This window comes from Delphinapterus leucas, chromosome 7, assembly GCF_059928025.1.
Source record: "Delphinapterus leucas isolate spDelLeu-1000000601 "Yukka" chromosome 7, BTC_Dleu_Yukka2, whole genome shotgun sequence".
Classification (NCBI taxonomy): Eukaryota; Metazoa; Chordata; class Mammalia; order Artiodactyla; family Monodontidae; genus Delphinapterus; species Delphinapterus leucas.
Window position 1 is genome coordinate 35820216 of NC_143135.1, and position 19288 is coordinate 35839503.

Below are 19288 nucleotides of genomic sequence, written 5' to 3' on the forward strand. Positions count from 1 at the left end.
TATGCATAGATTTCAAATGGGCTTAACTATTCAGAGAAATCGTCCATCTTATTTTTTAAGCTATTCATTCAAGTTTCCAGCATAAGAAAGAAAGCATTTAATGTATTTGAAGGTTTGTACTTAGCAGTACAAAACTGGATATCTTTTTCTTCACTCTAAGAAAGCCACACCTCTTCCTCCCCAAAGTAACTTTCTCCATCACTTTACCAGGCATTGTTTTTTATTTCTCATATTTCCATTAATTCTTCTGATTATGTAATGGAGAAACAAAGTTCCAATTAGGCATTCATCCTCTTAATACCTTTGCTAATGGATTATTCCCAAGTAACCAGGCAAAAATTCTAAAAAGTAGCCGCAGAGACTAGGCTTGCATAATAGCTCCAGATGGCTGGCAGGGGAGAGTGTAAGGAGCTGGCACAATGTCAAAGAGCAAAAGACAGCTGGAGCAGGTACGGGTGGGTGGTTGGAATTCACAGACAATGAAAATGTAATAAGCGCGTTAGCCCACAAATCTTACTCATGTCAGGCTCATGTTAGAGGACACATACTGGGAAGGAAAGGAAGGTTTTAAGAAATATAGATGATTAATCAAACAACTATAAGCTTACTCTGAAAGGGTGAAGAAATAAAAATAAAAGCAAAAATAAACAAATGGGACCTAATCAAACTTATAAGCTTTTGTACAGCAAAGGAAACCATAAACAAAACAAAAAGACAACATACAAAATAGCAGAAAACATTCACAAATGATGCGACTGACAAGGGATTAATTTCCAAAATATACAAAGAGCTCATACAACTCAACAACAAAAAAACAACCCAATCAAAATATGGGCAGAGGGCCTCAACAGACATTTCTCCAAAGAAGACATACAGATGACCAACAGGCACATGAAAAGATGCTCAACACCACTAATTATCAGAGAAATGCAAATCAAAACTACAATGAGGTACCACTTCACACCAGTCAGAATAGTCATCATTTAAAAAATCTACAAAATACAAACGCTGGACAGGGTGTGGAGAAAAGGAAACCCTCCTACACTGTTGATGGGAATGTAAATTGGAGCAGTCACTATGGAAAACAGTATGGAGGTTCCTCAAAAAAATAAAAATAGGGTTGCCATATGATCCAGCAATCCCACTCCTGGGCATATTTCTGGACAAAACTATAATTCAAAAAGATGCATGCACCGCAATGTTCATAGCAGCATTATTCATAATAGCCAAGACATGGAAGTAACTTAAATGTCCACTGACAGACGAATGGATAAAGATGATATGGTGCATGTATATAATAGAATACTACTCAGCCATAAAAAAGAATGAGATAATGTCATTTGCAGCAACATGGATGGATCTAGAGATTATCATACTAAGTGAAGTAAGTCAGACAGAGAAAGACAAATACCATATGACATCACTTATAAGTGGAATCTAAACTATGACACAGATGAACTTATCTACGAAACAGAAACAGACCCAAAGACATAGAGAACAGACTTGTGGTTGCGGGGAGGGTGGGGTAGAGAGAGATGGAGTGGGAGGTTGGGCTTAGCAGATGTAAACTATTATATATGGAATAGATTAAACAACCAGGTCCTACTGTATAGCACAGGGAACTATATTCAATATCCTGTGATAAACCATAATGGAAAAGAATATGAAAAAGAATGTGCATATACATATAACATATATATACATATATATGTTATATATACATTCTTTGCTGTACAGCAAAAATTAACACAACATTGTAAATCAATTACACTTCAATAAATTTTTTTAAAAAGAGGTCTTTTTTAACTCTCAAGGATTACTAATATCAAAACACAGAGTAAGTCTAGGAGTTAAAGACTTTAGCCTGTAATTTCAATTGACCAAATCATTTCAGTTACTAAAAAGCAGAATTAGAAAATCTGGGATAAACAAATGGGAAGAATGAGATTTTGCTTTTCACCAATTAAATGAATATAATGGGTGCTTAATGATCATAAATCTGGGATTTAGATACTAAACTTTTCAAAATTGTAAGACCAATTTCAATGAAAAAAAGAATTCCTCAAAACATCAAAGAACACAGTTAAACTCATTTGGATATAAAATAATTATTGGCTCAAAATGAACTGAAAAAATTTTAAAGAAATCATAAAATCTTTTGTATGTCAATCTGAGCAAAGTATTGAAAAGAATCAGGTTGAAGAGTCAAAGTTAACATGACTATAATCTGTTTCACACAGTTTCTGACAATACAGTTTTCAATACAAATTTTAATTCTGAAGTTTTAATTAGTATTTTTTAAACAATATAATTAAAATTTAAAATAATATAAATATTTATATCATAACACCTGTGTAAAGTCATACCTTCTTAAGTAAAGGCCTACATTTTATTAACATTCTGAGTCTCCCGGTAAAGGCATATATTGTTACCTTAGTATGAATATACATTTAGAAATTATTTAAGAATTACTATATTTTAATAACATTTCCGGCTACATTGCAGGTGTTTTCACATATTATCTCACTAATCAATGTAACTAGTCTTCTAGTCAGAAAGGATTATTAACATTTTTCTTAAAGCAGTTGATTAGTCTGAGGTACAGATTACCTAAGGTAACTTGAACGAAGTAACAAACTAGTAAGTGGCAGAACCAAATGTGAAACCAGATTTGTCTAACTCTTCTAAAGTGCATACTTTTTCTATTACACCAGGTTGATTCTTTAAGGAAAGGTAAACAATCAGTTTCTTCATTATTTTTCTCACAAGAATATAAAGTATTACACCAAATAAACATCTTATTTCCATCTAAATTGAGTGTTAAGAGTTACTGGGAGGAGCAGGACACTAATTTTTGTCTATGAAGATAAAGTTGAGTGCTCTCAGTTAATTATATGATAGGTAATAATGAAGAATCTATAAAGAAAAATCATTCTGTAAACATGGTTCCCTAATACTTTCTCTTCTGAACTAAACTACCTTTTCTGAAGTCTACTGACCTATTAAAACAGATCTATTCGATAGTCTAACAAAGGCAAAGATAGACTGTCAAAGGCAATAGTCTTTTTCATTTATCACAAGCCTGGTAATTCATTAGCCTGCCAATCAACTGCACTACTAGAGAGATTTGTGAAAGTAGAATGAAATAGCTTACCGTGCACAACGATGTCTTTGTGATTTTTAGGGTGAAATCTGAAGAAAACTCCAAATCTGAGACACATGTTGTATGGCAATCTATATGCTACCCGTGAAAAAAGAGTGGAGGGAAGAACTCAGTAAAGATAGTAAAAACAAAACCAGAAACAAACAGAAAAGTATTCCTTCTTTTTTTTTATGCAAAAAGGTTTACTGTAAACCAATGCTTTGTCAACTTTAATCATTCACACCCCACTTTTGGGATTATTTCTAAATTTAAGGGCTACTAGCACTATTATTCAGTTAATTTTTCTTTAAATCAAATTAGTATTTTTTACTTAGACTTCTTATAAGAATAATATATATCAAATCATGGCTCTGTTGTACTAAAGTTTTTTCTAAGACACATTAAAATACTCTCAAATAAAAAATGTTTTCCTATGTTCCAACTAAAATCATTCTGTATACCACCAGTGGTATACATTTACAATAAATTATGTGTGATAACAGTTAATATTTTTGTAGGAAATGCCAACTTGAAAACATATGCTATTTAAAAGGACAAGGTGTTTTAGAATTCACTCTTGTAAGTGCCTCTGAAGTTTCTTACATACTAGGAAAAACCACAACAATTCCAACCAACGAGCAAAACCAACTACGAAGATTCACTTCAGGAAAAAAATGGCCAAATATCCTTATTTTCTTATTCTGCCCTACCTAGTTCAAATCCTTCTCCATTTCACTATGGAGAGTAGATGGACTCAGCTACAGCAGTGTGACCAAATGATGCTGTAAAGGCTGTCAACATTTGACTTACCATGAGTAGGTATACAGTGAACACAATTCATACGACTACCTGAAACATTACTCTATTTTAAATAGTTTGAGAAAAATTTTAAAACGTTACAGCATGGTTGCCTTTTATTTATAGGAGGATTGCAGAACACAGAACAAACTATATTTACCTAAACAAAGAAAATAAGAGAAAGGGTGTATATATATATATACTTTTTAAACACCTTTATCAGTCCTAAATTTTCTATTTCAACTATTTTATTTATTCATAGAATTTCTGGCATTAAGCAAAGAGATAACTAGAGAGAGAAATTAGCACACCCACATGACCCTCCTCTTTCTGCTCAGTCTTAATGCTGAGTTGGCTTACACCCCTACCCTGAGTCAAAGAACCCAAATAAATCCCTTACACTCAGTATACCAGGGCAGTGAACAGTCCTACAGTCATTAACCAGGCTGTATTTTTTTTTCTTAAAAGTTGAATGCAATTTTAATCAGCTTGTTGTTGTTGAGAAACTTTATGTGTTAACTTAAAATAGTTTATCAATTCAAGAAAATTAATGAACACTAACTGAATATCTACTTTGTGCAGAGAACAACTATTGATACTATGAAAGTAACAGTGGACTAAAAAAGAAGAGACAATGTTCTGAACTTAACACTGAACAGGCTATATTTATCTGATGATACAATTGAAACAGATGAATTAAGAAGTCTTTTAAAAAAGCAACAGGGCTTTCACTCACTGCAAAGTTATTATTCCACCCATGTAAATTCGACATAGCAAAATTGACAATAAAACTAGAGATTAACGTGGTGAAGAGTAAGATTAAAACACAAAAGGAATTAACTAAGCAATGTGAACATAGTAGGGTTTTAGTTTCATGGGCACAGTCACTATAATTAATTAATCTGAAAAGGCTGGAAGAAATCTGGGTGAGAGAAGTTGTGTGAAACATATATGAACGAATAATCTGGCTGTAAACGAGATGCTAGGATAAGGCCAGAATGTGCTGGTGAAGCAGAAATGACAATACAGCAGGACTTTTTGCCTTCGCTAAGTCAAAATAAATGATTCGACCCTTCAGTATAAGGAGCTTCAATATACAAAGAGAAGTGATTCCAAAGGGATGACACAGTGAACTGGCAAATATTATGATATCAAGCTGCTTTAGATTAATTAAAATAGAAAGAATAATTACTGTTTTGAAGATACATATATAAAATCAATATATTCATTTGAAATACTAAACTCATAAATGAAAACTAAGAAAAATAGCCATACTGTTAAAGAAAATAAAATTAGTAAAATACCTACCTTAATACTACAGGGGTCTGAAATAAGAGTCTTTGGATCTAAAACTTCCACCACAGCTTCTGGAATAACTGCTTTCTTCATGCAGGACATGTTGAAGCCATAGACATCATCCCAAAAAGTAATTCTATCAGCATGTTTATTCATATCACTTACTGCCACAAGGCTGATAGTGCAAATATCAGGGTAGACTGTAACAAATAAAACAACGAACAATTTATCATTATCTCTCTTTATAACAAAATATAATTTTTAAAGGCTAAATATAAATATCAAATCCAACAGTACAGATTGCTAGCAAATGATTACTAGCAGCAGGGGATTAACAAAGGTATGGATCAGAGAAAATAACCAAGTTCCATGTTGTGGCCTCTTTAAAAAAATAATAAATTAAAGATTTCTGTTACTGTGATGGTAAGATTAAAACAAAGATTTCAATGATGGGTTCCCACTCAAATTATTTAGAAAGGATGGACACAATCCTGAAATAAACATATTTATTAACATTAAACATGCTGACTGTCAAAGAGGTACTAGATTTTTGCTTTAAATGTTCCTCTGAAACGTGAAGAGGCAAATCCTTTAAAAAGGTGTGTTGTGTGATAGAATTTTACAGTTGTGTAGAAGACCAGTTCATATTACCCTCTCTTATCCATTATGAAAGGTAAACATTTATGAGCACCAAATGTGTGCTGATAAGTTATTCTATTTTACAGACTGTGCATACATGTCCCTACTCAAACTTACATTTACACAATTCTGACAAATATATTAGCAATTATTAGTGATGTAATAAATACTAAGAAAGGGGAAGCACAAGTTACTAAGGGACCTACAGAAAAAAACAGCTAACTCAGAAATCTGAGTTAGCTGTAGCTGTAGCAGGGGAACAAGGATATTGTTTAAGGCAAGAACTGAAGACCAACTAAGTTACCAGTGGGAGGGAAAGAGTGTTCTAGGAGAGGGGGCAGTGGGCATGTAGGGGCACAGTACACTCCAATTTGAGAGGAACAGTGAAACAGAAGTCGACAAAGGAGGGACCAAAGAAGACAGTGCTGAGCAAACCACATTAATAAATTAGACTTTATTCTAAGAATAATGATAAGCCAGTGAAAATTTTTACATAGGGTAGCAACTTCATCAGATTTTGGTCTTAGAAAAGCCACCTTGAGTGCAATGTGGAGAATAAAAGGTAGGGAGCAAGACTAAGAGACAAACTAAGAGATAAATGTAATAATACAGGTGATCTGAAATAGAGTGACGGTTGTGGGAATGGAGAGGAGGAGATACAGTCAAGGGGTGCTTAGGAGGTAGAACTCATAGGGCTGTAAGACCGGCTGGCTGTGAAGGTGAGAAAGAGGGAAGAGTCAAGGATGACACAGTTTTAGACTTAGCAACTGGGTAAACTGTGGTACTAACCATTATAATAGGAAATTTAAAAAAGGGCAGATTCAAGAGGAATATGAGAGTTTAATGCTTATGAGACAAACAGGTAAAAATATCCAACAAACAGCTGACTATACAGGTCTGAAATTCAAAAGCGGTGATCTGGGTTCAATATATAAATTTGGAACCGTGAGCACATAAATGCAAGTATAAGTTATGGAGCTTATGAGGTCACCTAGGGATACATAATGAGTAGCGGAATTTAAGGGATGAGTAGAAGAAAAGGAGGCTGAAAAGAAATGGCTGAGAAGCTAGACCACAGAAGTAAGAAGAAAACCAAGAGAGTAAGTGTTAAGAGAGGTAAGGAAAGAGAGAGTTCAGGGAGAAACTCGCTTTTCATAACTAGTAAAAACCTTTGTAACACAAAATTTAAAAAATAACATTGATGTTCTTTTTTTTGGACTAATAAATAGCAAAATTAACTTTGTCCTTCAAATGTCAACATGTAGGGGATTCTTGAATTAAAATATAAGTTACATACCCCTATACCAACAAACTGAAAGCAAGTACATATGTGCCAAAGAAATGCACAAAGGAAAAAATTTTACTATTAACTAGCCTTCAGACTTAAACAGCAGAGAAATAACCCTCTCCTTCCCCCAAACTCTGTTTCTCTCCACAGCTGTAGGAATTTTATTATTCAACGACAGCAGCACTAAATTATCTTCTAAATAAAGCCCACGATAAGATCTGCTGGCATCAGAGCAATTGCTTCTTCCAAACCTGACATCTGAGATACCCAGAAAAAATAACTGGTGCTATGTCACTGACAAGAAGTTTCTCAAGTCTTCTCTAAGGGGGCATGTAAGGCAGATATGATAGCTGCATTGGGCTGGAGTCGACTGCTGTGTAAACTGAGTTACTTCTACCCTCCTCTTCCTCCACGGACGTGTTAAGCCTCTTGACTGTGTTTAAATTTCTGATCAATACAAATTTTTCAAAGTAAATGATGTGCTACTGTAAATGCTGACCCAGCAAGAGTATCTGTTACAGGAAAGGTATGTATGTTTAGTTTCCTGAACCAGGTCCTTACTATGAGAAGCACTGAAGAAGAAACAGAATTCTAAAGCAACGTTAGATAGTTGGCAACTTCTTCTTGTATACTTTGTCAGACTTAATATGACCATCATGTAAGCTTTCCAACATTATATCCTGTTAATTTCACCCTTAAAGAGGAACATAATAAGGGTACAGATCAGGGGTCAGCAAACATTTTATGTAAAGTGACTGTTTTAGGTTTCGTGTATGGTCTTTATTGAAGCTACTCATCTCTGTTGCTATGATGTGAAAGCCCCAAAGACAATATATAAATACACAAGCATGGCTATTTTCCAATAAAACTTTATCTACAAAAACAGGCAGCACACCAGATATAGATATCCCTGATATAGATGAGGGAAAAATGGATGAGGGAGGTCATTATCAGGGCCATTATACTGCGCTACTTCTGGGAGCACCACTCACAGTGTCCAAATATCCCCTGGAGTTGTACAGTGTACATTCAAGCTACTTAACATGGTTCACAGAGTTCTTCTGTTTTAGAATATTATTAAAAATCTTAGTGAACTTTAAATACTTACTACCTAGCCCTTTGTAGAAAAAGTTTGCTGAACTCCAACTCTGTATCAAGCAATATGATGTACTAGTTAGTAATATTACTAAGAAATAAGGATATCTTTTTCATTCATAAGGAAAAACTATAAAGTTACTAAAACTAATTAAAAAGTTTTGAAAACATGTCGGTAATAAGAGAAACAGACTAAAGAGGAATATGATTTAGCTTTTCCAAGGTTTACTTATTTATTATTAACTTATTAATTAATTAATTTGGCTGCTCCGGGTCTTAGTTGTGGCAGGTGGGATCTTCATTGCGGCACGTGGGATCTTTTACTTGCATGCGGGATCTTTTAGTTGAGGCAGACATGTGGGATCTAGTTCCCCAACCAGGGATCGAACCCAGGTCCCCTGAATTGGGAGTGCTGAGTCTTAACCACTGGACCACCAGGGAAGTCCCTCAAGGTTTATTTTTCAAGCTAATTATATTTCACAAAAATACAGAAAATCAAGAGAATAAAATAAAATATAATACAGGAAATCATGGTTCCTGTATTTGTTAGAATTTAGAAATGAAATTAGCTTTTATCTTTCAGTTAGTAAGATCTATGAATATTTATGAAAGACTTGTTATCAATGCTATAGGTCAATTTGATTCTTTATCCATCTCCTCAGAGCTGGCTAAAATTTTGGGCCACTTGTCAGAATCCTGACTAACCCTCTACCTTCATATTCTGACACATTTGTCACCTGATTTTTGTCAGAAAGAAGCATAATTGAATAATTATTCCTTCTTGTAGGTGAAATTAACAAAGTGTTGATTGGACAAAAGCACCCTCTTAACAGACCATTTATAAATTCATGGCTTTGACATCTGTGTCCTTCTCGATTCACTGCCCAGAATTCATCTGTCACTAGAACAGCTCACATGGTGAACAGATAAAGATGGGAAATCCTTTATCCCTTAGAAATGCCTCACAAACTTTTGGACACTAAAGGATAAGACTGAGATGCATAAAGAAACAATTCCTAGTAAACACTAGCATCACTGCTTGTATATAAATAACCAGAGAGGAAAAAGGTTTAGAATGAAAGGAGATAATAAATAAATCAAAATAGACTGTCCTTTTCACAATATATGTGAACCACATGGAGGTAGACTTCACTGAAATAATAGTCAACAATACAATGACTGACATGCATAAATAATTTGGGAGTTGAATAAGCTTAAAAATTAATTTATATAATAAGGTTATCTTAAAAATTAACTAATATTTATTTGGAAATTGGAACATCTTCTCGTTAACTTATAATAAATGTATAAATAGTGATTAGGCCCACATTCTAAAGCTTAACTAGGCTAAAATGTTGCTGCAATATGCATTGAAAAATTATAATATGAAAAAAAGGTAGAAAATGACACTACTGCAATATCACTGAACAGAACAAAAATAATAAACGTGGGAAAAACAGATCTGAAGATGCGGAAGCGCACAGTAAATTACGGAAATACTAAAGAAACCTCTAGGCACTGAGACGGTGTTAGGGGCTGATTACACTGAGACATGTACTATACAAACAGCAGGTGACAACACCATGATGCCCAAATTCATTTCAAAACTTTTATAAAGTATAACCTTAACACTAGTCTCATGTTTACCAGCTATAACTCGGGGGGGGGGAATTAACATTTATTGAGCAACTATTTTATGTCAAGCATCTCATTCAGACTTTTGACTGATTCTATAAAGCTGGATTATAATCCTCATTTTTCAGATAAGGAAACTGAAATTCAGAAAAATTAAGTAACCTGCCCAAATTACTGGTCTTCATCAGCTAACTAGTAACTAATCATCTGATGAAGCAGGGATTTAACTCAAGGTCTGACTGCAAAATCTTTATGCTTTCCATTTATTCATGATGCCACATTTTATGCTTTTCAAATGGAAAAAAAGGAAAGAGGAACTCGACTATCCCACAGAAAATGAGCACCTGCTGGAGAAGAAAGAGGAAGGAAAAAAGGGTTGAGAAAGTTTAGAGATTAATAAAATTTCAGGACAAAGTGAGGAAAATGGAAACATTCAGCCTTACCCATTCCATCTGAGTAAAGAAATGAGGTGATAAGGTAAAAGAGATCCTAAAAAGGAGAGCAACCAAGCAGAAATGGGGGAGGAGTCAGTAAACTCTACAGCTCAGCTTTCTACAGAGAGGGAAATAGTAAGAAAAGTATATTTGTAAACCTGGACTTTATAACAGAGGCAATTTCTTATTAGCATAGATCAGGTTTCCAATGCAAATTCTAATGCAAAACCTGAGAGAGACAGATCTGTCAGTGTATATAGTACATATCTGCCACTCTATTTTGCTGCCCCCCTCTGAACTGTTTGAGAGATTTCCTATGTTGAGGCAGGGCCTACTTCCCTGTATAAAAGCTGAAAATGACAAAAACTTGCTTTCCCTCCCTCCCTCCCTCCCTTGCAAGTTAGGCATGAACACATGACTTAGGCTCTACTAATGATATACACCTAAACCTGTGTCTACTTTTCAGAGGCAGCAATACCTACTGCTGGGTACATCTTAAATAAATTCTTACGACAGGACTCTTCCCCTAGATTTTGGTTCAAAAGGATCAGACGTGGAGTCTGAAGATCCATATTTTTAACAAAAGGTCCCAGTGACTGTGATGGTCTGCCAAGATTAGGAAACAATGACTTAGGATACGGCTGTCTTAGTAACTTGCTTTGTACTGAACATAGTGCTCAACTTTATAATCCTGACAACTATAAATCAGACAAGATGTACACTGTGAAGGACCTCATAAGAAAGTTGAGTTTTGTTCTGACCATATGAGGGGGGAAGAAACCTTTCATTTTCCTTGCAATGAAAGGCAATGAAAACAACATTCTTTTTCAGTACCATGGAAGATGTCTCCTTTAATGGGCACCTACATTTCTATGCAACAATTACGATTTTACAAAACTATTATCAGTTCTGAGGAAGTTTCAAAGCAACGAATTATTTCTTTGTGCTCCTACAATTTCAATTGGTCCAATTCTGGACAATGTCAACCCTGATTACTTGACTAAAGTGGAGTCTGCTAGGCTTCTACGTGGAAATTTACTCTTTCCTCTTTTGTAATTAGTAGATATTTTGTGGGGAGATTCTTGGAAACTAACTAGGTAAGTATTCCATTCTTAAACTTTCAGATTATTCATTTTATATATAAAAACCTTTTCAGGGCTTCCATGGTGGCGCAGTGGTTGAGAGTCCACCTGCCGACGCTGGGGACGCGGGTTCGTGCCCCGGTCCGGGAAGATCCCACATGCCGCGGAGCGGCTAGGCCCGTGACCCATGGCCACTGAGCCTGCGCATCTGGAGCCTGTGCTCCGCAACGGGAGAGGCCACAACAGTGAAAGGCCCGCGTACCACAAAAAACAAAACAAAACAAAAAACCTTTTCAGTAGCTATGAAGATGGGCATGATTTTGCTCCTTAATGCTAAGCCCTATTCATATAATTATATAATATTTTGCCCAAATTCCCTTTTGTTTGGTACCAATATCATGACTTCTTTTCTATTTGCCTGAGTATCTTTTTTAATCGAAGTTTAACTTTTCTATATAATTTTGTTTTAGGTGTGTCACTATATAGTGCACAGAATTGGGTTTTCTCTTGTGATCTGATCTGAAATTCTTTTTCATTTAATAAATGAATTTAGTCCATTTATATTATTGATATGAGAACGTTTTCTTGTTCACAACTCTACCATTTTATATTATTCTGTATCTGTAGTTTTTGTTTTGTTTTTTAAGTAGTTCAACTACATGGTCTTTTTGCTTTTTTCCTAAGTATTAATTCTTTAATTTACAAAGTTTGCCTTTTTGTTCTAGTAGCTAACTTTATAATTACAACCTTATAGAATATCTTTAGTTGTCTATTTTTAACAGTATTTACTAATCTTCTATTGCGAGTAATGATAAAGTTAGTATATTTCCTTGTTTTTCCCTTTCCTTTCCTCTTCTTAATCACCCAATTATTTTTTTAATTACAAAAAGAGATGTAATGATAATACTAACAACAATTACAGAAGTAGGTAGTTAGTACAGAGTTTTAATGTATTTTTCAAAATAGCTAGAAATCAAATTATGTCATAATTCATTTGACCTGAAGGAGGTGGAAGATGCTGCTGCATTTTTTTTTTAATTAATTTATTTATTTTTGGCTGTGTTGGGTCTTCGTTGCTGTGCGTGGGCTTTCTCTAGTTGTGGCGAGAGGGGGCTATTCTTTGTTGCAGTGCATAGGCTTCTCATTGCAGTGGCCTCTCCTGTTGTGGAGCACAGGCTCCAGGTGCGTGGGCTTCAGCAGTTGTGGCACGTGAGCTCAGAAGTTGTGGCTCATGGGCTCAGTAGTTGTGGCTCACAGGCTCTAGAGCTCAGGCTCAGTAGTTGTGGTGCACAGACCCAGGTGCTCCGCAGCATGTGGGATCTTTCCGGAGCAGGGCTTGAACCCGTGTCCCCTGCGCCACCAGGGAAGCCCTCATTTTTTTTTTAAGTCATCTCTACTGAGGTAAAATTTACACGCAGTAAAACTCACTCTCTGTCCTTTTTGATGTATAATCCTATGTGATTTGATAACCTAGAGTTACACAATCACCACTACAATCATGATACAGACAGGATCAATGACCACAAGCCTCACCATTCAATTTTAATCAACAGTATCATTTTAATATTACCTCTGTAGTGCTAAATGTGCTCTAATGCTATTACTTGAGTTGTCAGCTTTAAATGATATCCCATAAATTCCTATTAAAGATAAATCTGGGCTTCCCTGGTGGCACAGTGGTTGAGAGTCTGCCTGCCGATGCAGAGGACACGGGTTCATGCCCGGTCCGGGAAGATCCCACATGCTGTGGAGCGGCTAGGCCTATGAGCCATGGCCGCTGAGCCTGTGCGTCCAGAGCCTGTGCTCTGCAATGGGAGAGGCCACAACGGTAAGAGGACCGCGTACCGCAAAAAAAAAAAAAATAAAAAAAAATAAATCCATTTAAGTATACACACTTTCCCACCTACCTCCTGCATTCCCTTTACAATTTTTGTGAGATGTGGTATTTGACACTTTTAGGGTATAAAGCATTTACATTCTATGCTGTCATCCTAAAATATACATTGGTTTTCATCTTAATTCCTTGTAAAATTATGCATTGATCTCAACCTAACATTTTCTTGGTTTTACTCCTGATCTCTTGGTTGGCTGAATGTAAAACACAACAATTTCTGATATACAATTAGTAAGTCTTAGCTAATAATAGAAGAAAATAGTAAATCCACTTTCACTAACTTTACAAAACTTAAAAAAATTTTTTTTATTTGGCCGCACCGCATGGCTTGTGGGATCTTAGTTCCCTGACTAGGGATCAAACCTGGGTTCACAGCAGTGAAAGCGCAGAGTCCTAACCACTGGACTGCCAGGGAATCCCCACAAAGCTTTATTTTTATTAGTGATAACAGTAGTAAATGAGTACCTCTAAAGTACTGTGGAATTGCTTGGTGATAAGGAGCATGAATACTCAAGTTATTGGCTGACTGTCTTTTATAAAGGCTTTATTCCATGCCATTAAATATAAAGTGAGACATAAACTGAAACTGGATTCATGTAAAAATAAACTGTGGTCCCTTCATGCTTATATGGTCTCCAATAGTCTCCCTCTCTCATAATTCAATCATTCTTTCTGAAATCCTGACACTGCTAATTGCTTAATAAATCTTTCCTTCAGAAAAACATGAAAGAAAACTTTGTTTACAATAAAAGAATGAGCATCTAGATGATATTTATTCATCAAGGCATACTCAAATACACAAAATAGGCTAAACTACTTCATGTTACTCATTTCTGACTTTTCCTACTTTTCTTGATTCTTTTAACAAGTAACATTCAACAGCACTGCTTATGAAGTTAAATGCTGACCTCTCTTCAATATACTTCCAGATTATCTTAGTGCTAACAGCAGTTATATAAAAATATGGAAAGAGCTAGAATAAAGCCTCCACTTTATCCCTTTGATGATGGGAAATAGCTCTGCCACTGTTTCAGCTATAACCTCATTATTCACATGGCTGTAAGTTCTTAATGAATTTCATCAAGAATTCAATTTAAATGTATTACGTTGCTGTCCGTCCTTCAGTAAGATCAATGAACACCACTCAGGGAAGTATGGAAACAGTTGTCTGAATCTTCCCTAGAACAACTTCAAGACAAGAATTAGATTCAATAAAATGCACTTTAGTAAAGAAACAACAAGGGATACTGAAAAGAACAAGAATACTGGAGTCTGGCAGATCTGAGTTTAGAAAAAAAAAAAAAATTCAAAGCTTGGGCACTTAATATGTACCATCCAGGACACCTATGTTTCTAAAGTCTCACAGGGCTGTTGTGAGGATTACAGCACATGAGGATTACATGTAATAAGATAAATAAAGGTACAGTGTATTATTTGGCAACTATTGCACAATCAACAAATGGTAGATAATATTAGTTTTTAGTCATTAAGTGTAGTTGTCTTTAAAAACAATCACTGCAATTATTGAGAGATACAGCCAATTGTTGCAGGGTAAAATATATCTGAAAATTCTAGCCATGTTCACGTCAGAGATCAGAAGCGTATCTTGAAATGGTTGCGGGAAATACAGTGATAAAATGAGAGCATTTTGAAAAACAAAGGCAATCTGTTTAAATGATATTATAAAAAGAACTCAACTGTACTGGAGAATTTTCTCTATGCTTTATGTTTTGGCCTTACTGATTTTTACTGCCAAAGTAATTTCATAGAACATGGATGGGCAGGAGGCATAAGTATGGTCAAGTGCTTTATGTCACCAGTTCAAAATGTATCCTCCTTTTCACCCACTTTTATATAACAGTTTTATCAATTGTACTCTGACCATGGAAATGATTTATTGGTTCTGAAGCTTTGAGAAAGGGAAGGTACAGGGAAAGGTGAATGAAGGGAGACATGCTATCCAATTCAGTTTTAATGATTCAATGCAAAAAACATGTATGATGTTCTATCTATGTTCCAGAAGCTGTGGGGCTCAGTGAAGAGCCAAAGATGAGCAAAACATAATCCCTGAGAACATTTATTTGTATACAACTGTTCATAGCAGAAAGCCTGTAAAAACACAATCTCACTTTGAGTACACAGAGCTAATATGATTAAAAGTTCACCATGGCCATGAAAAGGAAGCCTTCCAAATTTATTGGGATCTATTTAAAAATACTGATTGGGTATACTGTGGTTTAAAAACTTAGTAGAGGGCTTCCTTGGTGGCGCAGTCGTTGAGAGTCTGCCTGCCGATGCAGGGGACATGGGTTCGTGCTCCGGTCTGGGAAGATCCCACATGCCGCGGAGCAGCTAGGCCCGTGAGCCATGGCCGCTGAGTCTGCGCTTCCGGAGCCTGCGCTCCGCAACACTACCAAATGTAAAACAGATAGCTAGTGGGAAGCAGCCACACATAGCACAGGGAGATCAGCTCAGTGCTTTGTGACCACCTAGAGCGGTGGGATAGGGAGGGTGGGAGGGAGGGAGACACAAGAGGGAGGAGATATGGGGATATATGTATATGTATAGCTGATTCATTTTGTTATAAAGCAGAAACTAACACACCATTGTAATGCAATTATACTCCAATAAAGATGTTAAAAAAAAAAAAAAAGAAAAGAAAAGAAAATCAGGCCAGGGTACAAAGTGGATCCAGAACGTTTATTACAGCAGAATAGAGGCCACAACAGTGAGAGGCCCACGTACCGCAAAAAACAAAACAAACAAAAAAAAAAACAAAAAAAAACTTAGTAGAAACCACTCACTACTTAAATGCTCTTGTTAAATTACAAAGAAGCCAGGTTTATACATTCAGTGAAGTCATGGAATATTTGCTACCAAAGTGAATGATCTCCAACCTAGTATGAAACATTCATTTGGGAAAAAACAAAAACAAAAAAACCCTAAATGTCACAAAGATTAAAAATCAAAGAGTCTCTGTTAGATTTTTATTTGAATATCAAAAAGCTTCCAAATCTAGTCCTTAGTATTTTTATTAAAAGTGTTCATGAGAATACTATTAACTTAAGAGTCCTGCATATCTTCTATAATGTTCTACTATCAACGGTACACTAAACAAATGTCTTAAATCTTCCTCTGATGGAAATGTCTTTCATCTCTATTGGGAACTTTCTCAGTCATGCATAGTTTATTTGAAATCCAAAGGCTCATGTGGTTCTGCTAGACTAAAATTAGATTACTAAAACTAGAATTTTATACTCACCCGATCCTCCTTTTGCCAGGTATTTGTTCTTTGCATAAAGGACAGAATCTAACATGGACTCAAAAAGAAGAAAATAGCCCTGTATAAAAAAAGAAAAAATGGATTTTAGCAAAGTGCAGTATCATCATAAGCAGTTCAGTTTAAACATCGGCTAGTGTTTTAATGGACAATATACTTTTAGTCTCTACCATATAATATTCTGTAAAGTTTGAAATTATTTTTTGCAGTAAATTCTCCACATAATAATTATTAGAAAATCAGGCCAGGGAATGGACTTGAGGACATGGGGAGGGGGAAGGGTAAGCTGGGACAAAGTGAGAGAGTGGCATGGACATATATACACTACCAAATGTAAAACAGATAGCTAGTGGGAAGCAGCCACACATAGCACAGGGAGATCAGCTTGGTGCTTTGTGACCACCTAGAGGGGTGGGACAGGGAGGGTGGGAGACGCAAGAGGGAGGAGATATGGGGATATATGTATATGTATAGCTGATTCATTTTGTTATAAAGCAGAAACTAACACACCATTGTAATGCAATTATACTCCAATAAAGATGTTAAAAAAAAAAAAAAGAAAAGAAAAGAAAATCAGGCCAGGGTACAAAGTGGATCCAGAACGTTTATTACAGCAGAATATACTGAACCTTCTCTACCTGTGCTTCCACTTTCTAGACTATTATTTCTTTCACATAAAAGGAAATTTTCAGAAAGAAATTGCTAATGTATCCTATAATTTCCTGGAATACTGCAATATTAATCTAGAGCAATAGTTCTTAACTAGATTTTGCCCCTGGGGGACATTTTTCATTGTCACAACTGGGTGGGGGGCAATGCTGATAAACGTCCTTCACTGACACAGGACGACCCCCAAACAAAGAAATGTCTGATCCCAAATGTCTACAGAGCTAAGGCTGAGAAACTCTGGTCTGGAACACCTTTTCCCAAAATGTTTCCAGCCCAAAAACATTCTCTTTGAAGAGTTTTTTTTTTTTAAAAAAAAAAAAGGAGGGGAGAGGTGAGAAGGACCAGATGCTATATCATCCTCATATAGAGATTCATAATGCACATCAGCACATTAACAGTTCTGAGAAGTGTTACGGTAAAGAGGATGGTTGAACAAATTCTAAACAGGTATTACCCACTTTTTAACTAGAAATCTCTTTTTTTCTATTTAACATGTATCAACACCTTGCACAACTATGTTGTTTGAAATACATTTCATGAAACTCAGCCCCAGTGTGCTCCAGACTCTGGAGAACACTTGACTCCTCCACCAAGAAAGGCTAATCACAGCACGAATGAAAAGATAATCTGCCACTACTGGTGTCACAAACACAGTACATTCTAATAGTATGCTATACACTTTATTATAGAAATGATAAAGTAATCATGAGTGAGAGATCAATGCCAGTTTCTGTCAGTCTTATTCTGGGGCCCATCCTCCAACAGCCCTGAGCAGCAGGGAAAGTCAAGTGTTCAGCACAGTGCTTAGCACATAATATACCCTATTATGGCTAAGGGTTAACCAACATGAATGTTACCCTCATGTCAGCATTCTAAATCAAAACTGTTCTCACTCATTTGTTCTGTGCACAAATAACTAAGAGGATCAATACACAACACAATGAACTGTTTTAAATGTTTCTCTAGCACAGGAAAAACCTTCAAACCCAGAATGGATAATCTTCCCAAGAGATTAATAGCAAATTTAAATTTACAGAAAATACAGCTCTAGTGCTTGAATCACTTATAAAGGAACCTAATTAAACTGCTGCTAGTAACTCTACATTGGCATTTACCTTCTCCCCACAACACACTAATCCACTGATAAGAAAATAATTGCCTACAAAAGACAGACTTAGCAACAAAACTCTTTTATTACTGTGTTTACATTCGGATAATTAAGGATTTGGTGGAAACTGCTTTCCTTGATAGAGCACTTCAGTAAAATGTGTAACTCTTATAAGTTACTTCCTCATTAATATCATCTGTGTATTCAAAGCACAAGAGCCTTCTGGAATTCAACTAAGATATCTATCAATCTGACATAATTCATGCAGATCTATGCACACAGATGCTTATAAATAAGCATTTATCAGTTGATTAAAGTGAATTATAATTTTTGCCAAAAAAAATTATTTAAAGAGGAGGCATCTATTTACCTAAGAGGAAAAGATCAGTTGGTAAAACATGTTAATAGGTTGGGAAAAAAACGGTCCTTATTTGCAAGATCGTTGCATGTTAAAACATTAAAATAAAATAAAATCACATTTTCGTACAAATTGAGTATTCATTATAGTCCAATCTTTTTTGGAAGGGGGCAAAAAGTATAGTGTGTTACTGATCTGGCACCATGTCAAACTGTTTCTAGTATTATTCTTTCAAAGTAGTTAGTTAAATCTAAGTATTTTCCCTCTGTAAGTTCAAACTCCATCTTACTTCCACATACTACAATCAAACCAAAAAAGTTTTTTCAATCCGTAACTGCAAGTAGCTCCTTCTAGCAACATGCTCGTTTATTGTATTTAAGATAAAGTTATAATTAGCCATTCATCTGAGATTAAATAACCGTATTTTAAATCGGTACTATGGTCAATACCAATAGAACCAATTTAGAGGGTGGACTCTTGGATTTATATCCTAGAGGAGCTTCTTTCTCTATGTAACGTTGGGCAAGTTTACAAATGAAGAAACGGAGACTCAGTGACGTTAAGTGACAA

The 19288-nt window shown here is 35.5% G+C and overlaps 1 protein-coding gene across 10 annotated transcripts in view; it reads right to left on the reverse strand.

Moving 5' to 3' along the window:
- PRMT3 (protein arginine methyltransferase 3) overlaps positions 1-19288 on the reverse strand; it is a 141597-nt gene that overhangs the window by 48078 nt on the left and 74231 nt on the right. For all 10 annotated transcript variants that reach the window (XM_089915040.1, XM_022583760.3, XM_089915038.1 and 7 more), the window contains 3 exons: positions 16566-16644; positions 5249-5436; positions 3155-3241 (listed from right to left, as the gene is read on the reverse strand). In XM_089915040.1, coding sequence (XP_089771166.1) covers positions 3155-3241; positions 5249-5436; positions 16566-16644 — 354 coding nt within the window. The remainder of the gene's footprint in view (positions 1-3154; positions 3242-5248; positions 5437-16565; positions 16645-19288) is intronic.